Below are 6154 nucleotides of genomic sequence, written 5' to 3'. Positions count from 1 at the left end.
AAGTTGCAAGGCTCCCAGAGTCTGAGGGACCCAAGATTCCAGGCCAGGGAGAGAAGCTGTGTGCAGCAGGGATAAGTGGCCTGGTCATTATAGGCAGAAGGCAACTATAGCCCCAAACTTAACGGTGATGGCCTGTCAAGGCTTGGAGCTGAGTAAAGCCCCAGTACTGCCTAGAGTTGCTGGTGGTGTTCAGGACACTAAAATGGACATCTCCACCTGCAGGCAGGGTTAGTACACCACTGAAGAAAAGTCACCTGCCTCCTAACCGGCCCCCCCCCAGACACACACACACACACACACACACACACACACACACACGGCTCATACATGTGAGTTGATGGCATCCTTGCAGCTCGCAGGTTCTGGTGAGTACTGGAAGCTTGCAAGTCTCCTTTACAGCTATAGCAAGCGCTCTCTCTCTCTCTCTCTCTCTCTCTCTCCCTCCCTCCCTCCCTCCCTCCCTCCCTCCCTCCCTCCCTCCCTCCCTCCCTCCCTCCCTCCCTCCCTCTCTCTCTCTCTCTCTCTCTCTCTCTCTCTCTCTCTCTCTCTCTCTCTCTCTCTCTCTAGGATCTTTCAACACCGTCCTCCGCCTCCCCAGTGTAAGGGAGTCTGGACACAGTCAGCTAGCTCTCTTCCATTCTGGCTAGAGTGTGTCAGGTGTCAGCGAAGATCCCATGTTAGTGAAGAATTTGAATACGGGGCAACCTGCGTGGATTTCAGCCTGCACCAACTTTCTACCTGTGTAATTTTGCATAAGGGACACTTCTTCTAAGCCTTTGCACCTGCAAGAGGAAGTACAGACGCATACCAGGACAGTGCGCTCAGTGAGGACCGGACTGGTACACAGCGCACTGGACGCCTAGAAGACCGAGTACTAAAGCAAGAGCAACCTACAAAAGGAGTTCCCCTGTGCGCGCCGCTTTGTGGCTCCGAGCGCAGCTCGCCTAGCCGCGGGATCCTTCAGAGGTGGGATGTGGGTGGGGGCAGCAGGGGGAGCCCCCGCGGCCCCATCCCGGCCGTCGATTCGGCAGCGTGCGCTGTGCCATTGGCCCTGGCGTCCCGGTGGGCGGGAAGATGACATCAGCGGCAGGTTGGATTATAAAGGCACCGGCCGTGCCACGGACTCAGAGCGCACCCAGCCGGCGCCGCGTAGCAGTAGGACCCGCGCTCCCCTAGCCAGCCTGCTCTGCATCTGCCTGTCCGACTGCTCACCGGCCGTCCCGGCTGCAGACCGTCTGCACCCCTCGGCCCTATCGGCATCATGCACCTCTCCCAGCTAATCGCCTGTGCCCTGCTGCTCACGCTACTCTCACTCCGGTCCTCTGAAGCCAAGCCCGGGACGCCACCGAAGGTGGGTGCTGTCGCCAGGACGCTGGGCTTGTAAGGGGCGTGGGAGGATGCGGCGCGCAGGGGGTAAAGGCAGATAGATCCCTAGGACTTGCGCCCTCAAAGCAGAGACTTCTCGGGTTCATTCCCCAACCTCGAGAGAATGTCAACACATGCACATCTCCTGTGCCCCAATGTGCCCAGCAGGACAAGAGGAACGGAAGGGCAAGGGGCTCCCCGAAGGAGCAGGCGAGAGGGATGTGTGGCAGGTGGATGCCGCCGACTCAGCTGTCCCGCATGGATGGGATGGGAGGAATCACGGCTGGAGAGGGCCACGCCACTCTGGGCCCTGTAAAAGTCACCTGCGCTACATCGGTGCACCCTTTCACCTGCCCACTCTTTTCTCCGACAGGCCCCAAGAACCTCGCCAGGGGAGGAGCTGGCGGAGCCCCAGGCAGCTGGCGGCAATCAGAAAAAGGGTGACAAGGCTCCAGGCGGCGGGGGAGCCAATCTCAAGGGAGACCGATCGCGACTTCTCCGGGACCTGCGCGTGGACACCAAGTCCCGGGCCGCTTGGGCCCGCCTTCTGCACGAGCACCCCAACGCGCGCAAATACAAAGGCGGCAACAAGAAGGGCTTATCCAAAGGCTGCTTTGGCCTCAAGCTGGACCGGATCGGCTCCATGAGCGGTCTGGGATGTTAGTGCAGCGACCCCTGGCGGCGGTGAGTAACAGCATTGGACGCTCCCTGCTCGCCTAAGCTCTGCACCCGGGAGAACCAAGCCCTACCACTGCCCTGTGCAGGCTGTTTCGTTTGCTCCCTGATCCCTATGCTCGGTGACCGTCCCTAAACCTATTCTGGCATGGGATCAAGTGTAAGACAGACATTTGCCTGCTACCTCACTTATCACATTTTACAGATTAAAAAAAAAGAAGTGTCCGGAGAACATGGGCAAGGTCAGAAACCGGGCTCAACCTTAGAGAGCCCCACCTGGCTTCCTCTAGAAAGCAAAGGCAGGCTTATGTAGGCCAAGGCCCGATGGACCACAGTCCAGCTAGACAACTTGGAAATTGTTAGCGAGATCCTGGAAAGAGCGAGGGGAAGATGTACCACCAGGCCAGAGTAAGTTTATCTGCCAGCTCTATGCTGGCAGCCAGGCAGTCAAGTGCCAGGGTGCCCTTCTGAGCCTGTTGTCCCTGAAGTAAGGCAGGCAGCCAGCAGGCAGATATTCCTGTTCCTCGCAGTGGAGAGAAGAGCCTCTGTGGGCAGCAGCAGGCACCCTTCTGCCTGGGGCATTCTGAATCTTACCCCTGCTCCAAACCCAGCTGTGGGCAAACTGGTCTATCCAGGGTCCTGATGGTGCAGCCCTGGGGCTCCTGAGATGAACCTCCGGGTTTGTGACCCTGTTTCAAGAGAGAGGCAGGACAACAAGCCAAATCATATTTCCTTGTCCTAATCTCAAACTTAGTGTGTCCAAAACGGAGTTCTTTACTAACACTGTCGCCCACCCACACTGTGCTTTGAACCGTTTCCGGCCCCCTTGCCCTCCACCCAGACTGGAAACGTCCACGGCCCAAGGCTGCTGGGTCCCTCCCCGGTTCCTTCCCACACTCCATCCCTGACGATGTGAAGGGGGGCAGAGCTTAGATGGTGCTTGACAGTCAGGCCCCTGCTGCTTCCTAGCTTTGGCTCTCGCTCACCCAGCTGCTATTGCTTGTCCCACAATGTGTCTGTCCCACCCCAGAGGTGAGGAGGCAGCTCTCCCCAACCCAGTGGCCAGTCTTTTCCCGGTAAGGAATAGGAACACAGGAACACCTACACCTCCCCACGCACATCACAGGAGCTGCTGCCGCCTTCTTCTTCTTCTTCTTCTTCTTCTTCTTCTTCTTCCTCCTCCTCCTCCTCCTCCTCCTCCTCCTCCTCCTCCTCTTCTTCGCATGAGAGACCTTCCTGGAAGTACAGTGCTCCGTGAACTTGTTTGTGTCCGCAAATTAATTTGTGAGTAACTTAAGGGACAGACCCTCAAGAACCCACATCATACTCAGAAGGGATCTAGGAAATATTGGCCAATTGCCAGAAGGACAGAGACCCCACCCCCACCCCAGCTCAGTATCTCCACCAAGTACCCTGGCTCGGGAATCTCAGCTGGCCCTTTCCTCTCTGCACCCCATTTTGAGCAGGCTGCATGCTTCGCCCTAGTTCTACAGGGTTGTTAGGGTCTCCACTCCCCTTTCCTCAGGAGGAAGAGCGAGTCTGGTTCTGACGGGCAAGCCCTTGATGTCATGGCCTCTCTTGATCTCTTCTGTGTGAATATCTAAGAGACGGAGTCTGAGGGCTTGGATTTTCAGTTTGTGATTTAAGCGCCAAGCATAGACTTTAGGGTCTAAACAAAAGTTACTTAACCTCTGCGTGAGTGCCTGGGATATACTTCCCTGATGGCGCCTTGGGCTTAGGCATCTGTGAGCACAAGGTGGTGAGGGATGTTAAGGAAGGAGGGAAGACAATTACGGCTTCTGGACCCCTGTCAACCTTAGGAGGTAAGCGGCCTCCTAGAATTTCTCTAGCCCAGCACCAGTGAGAAGGGAGATCATCCTTCTCAAACCAGACGTCTCCTAGTGGAGCTGACCAGTGGAGAGCCCCCCACCCCCACCCCCACCCCCACCCCCATCCCCACCCCCAACCTTGCCTGGTCTTACGGAAGAGTGCAAGGCTCATTCTTCTTCACACTGATGAAACTCCCAACGCTGTGACCATTTCTCCACTCAGGGGTTGACTCTGGCTCCAAGCCCCACCGTAATGACTGTCGCTGGTGGTTATAGGTTTTGATTATACAATAGACAGAGACTTGGGTGTGGCTGAGACCTCAGTGGACACTTTGGCCCTGCTCCCTAGGACCATCTCACCTGAAAGAGCCAAAGAAGCGAGTTAGGCAGAATTGTCCAGACCATTAAAGCCAGACCCTTTTGTGAGTGCTGTGCTTAGGGAGGCCTCTACATGTCTGCCACTTTTTAGAACACACAGCCACTTGTAGGGCCTGAATACAGTGCTTATCGCCTTACTCTCATTCTCCAAACCCACCATCTAGCATGGCTATACATTTATTTGCCTAGGCCAGTGGCAAGCTCAAGTTTACCTGCTGCAGAAGTAACCCATTTCTGAGACAAAGCTGCCTAGGAAAGGAAGTGCTCTTTGCCGCTTGGTAGCTGTGACCCAGACACTGCGGATACTTAATATGTGGCCCTGTTGAATCCCAGCGCCAGTTCTGAGAGGCAGCTATTATCCATTTTATGGGTGAGCTCAAAGCTCCTCAGGGCCATCCAGGAAGTCAAATCTGACCGAGAGTTTGAGATAGTCTCTTCTCTGTCCTTACATAGCCAAGCAGACACAAGATGAAAGCAACTGCCTGAGGGTTTGTGTTATAGCAAAATGGAGCTGGAAAGAGGCCCCACTATTCTTGCCCGTTGCCAAGAGCAAAGCCTGTAGTTACAGCTTGGGGGGGGGGGGGAGTGCAGGTCTGGCAGATACGATGGTTCCACCTGTGCTGGTTCAGCCAGTGTCAATCAAGGACTTGAGGATCAAAGGCACAGTGCTTTGCCTCGGAGTACTGTAAGAGAGGGGGAAAGGTTCTAGAACTACCCTGTGGGCTGGACTTTTTCAGTTAAGGGGCCAGAACTGAGCGTCCTGTGTCCACTTTGTGTTTCAGGATTGGGAACCGCTCCGTGCGCTGAGGTCATCCTTGGTCATCAGCCTCCAGCATCTGGAACCACCTCCAATGCAATGTGGCTTTTACATTTCTTTTTTATTTTTTCCTCCTGGTACTGGCAATACACAACACCAGCTGTTCTGTTATTATTTGGGGAGGGGAAGGGATGAGTTTGTTGTTTGGGGTTTTTTTTTTTTTGAAAATGAAAAATAAAAAGTTATATATTATATATATATTATATACATGAAACACACACTCCTACACCGTCTTGATGACAAGGGACAGTTTTTAAAGTGACTGACAAAACCAGCTGTAAGACATTGCTGTTTGTAAATTCACGTCATGCATAAATGTATTTATGTTGTAAAGCTATTTATATTGTTTATAAAGAGATATTTATAAAAATTTTATTTATGTAACTAAATGAAAGAAGCCAACCATTGTAATGTTTTTGTCCTAACTAGTTGAAAAAAAAATGTTAAAAAAAAAAAAGCCATTCCACGAACATCATGAAAATTGTCTTTATTTATTCATTGCTTCTCATTTCCAAAATTAAGCTGAGCAGAGGGAGAATCTGAAACAGGGCATCTGCCTCCAAGTACAACTGTCAGTCAGAGTCCCGACTCTGAATTTCTCCGTGTCGGAATCCCTTAGGACGCCTGCTAAAACGCAGTTTCCTTGCCCCGTCCACCCTTCGATCTACTGAAGTTGGTCTCTCAGGACCGGGCTGGCCACGTGCACCACCGCAGGGTGACTGCCAACTCTGCTCCAATGCCTGCGAAGCTGATGCCAAGTGCTAAACTGGAGTTGGTTCAGCTGCTTTGGGGCCCCCCCACTTCCACCTCACCTTCTCTCTGCTGTGAGAAGAAACTGCCCCAAATTTGCCCTCTGTCTTGAGGGTCAGGTTTCTGTATGCCTCGTGGGATTATCAAGTTGCCAACTACAGGCCTTTTATAGTGCTTCCAAAGCGTTGGGTGGGCGGCTCGCCCTAACTCCATAAGGACTGCGGTGCTCAGTCCTTCGGGTACCACCTCTGAGGATGAGTGGGAATGGCCAGACTCCACGCATGCGCCATGGGGAGTGCTTAGTCAGGAGCCTGCTAACACCACAGCTCCTGAGCTTTGA

The 6154-nt window shown here is 53.7% G+C and overlaps 1 protein-coding gene across 1 annotated transcript; it reads left to right on the top strand.

The window, feature by feature from the left end:
• Nucleotides 1–1096: 1096 nt before the first annotated feature.
• NPPC (natriuretic peptide C) lies at nucleotides 1097–5528 on the top strand. The gene is made up of 3 exons (XM_084779039.1): nucleotides 1097–1351; nucleotides 1739–2049; nucleotides 5030–5528. The coding sequence occupies exons 1-2, from the start codon at nucleotides 1262–1264 to the stop codon at nucleotides 2027–2029; spliced, it is 381 nt and encodes a 126-aa protein (XP_084635165.1). The 5' UTR covers nucleotides 1097–1261; the 3' UTR covers nucleotides 2030–2049; nucleotides 5030–5528.
• Nucleotides 5529–6154: the final 626 nt, after the last annotated feature.

This window comes from Acomys minous, assembly GCF_964271855.1.
Source record: "Acomys minous genome assembly, chromosome: 4".
Classification (NCBI taxonomy): domain Eukaryota; kingdom Metazoa; phylum Chordata; class Mammalia; order Rodentia; family Muridae; genus Acomys; species Acomys minous.
The sequence above is the reverse complement of the archived record's forward strand: the minus strand, read 5'-3'. Positions and strand labels throughout refer to the sequence as shown.

Coding starts and splice junctions, on each gene's coding strand:
- NPPC (XM_084779039.1), top strand. CDS start 1,262: ATGCACCTCTCCCAGCTAATCGCCTGTGCCCTGCTGCTCACGCTACTC. Junction 1,352..1,738: donor AGCCCGGGACGCCACCGAAG/GTGGGTGCTGTC, acceptor TTTCTCCGACAG/GCCCCAAGAACCTCGCCAGG.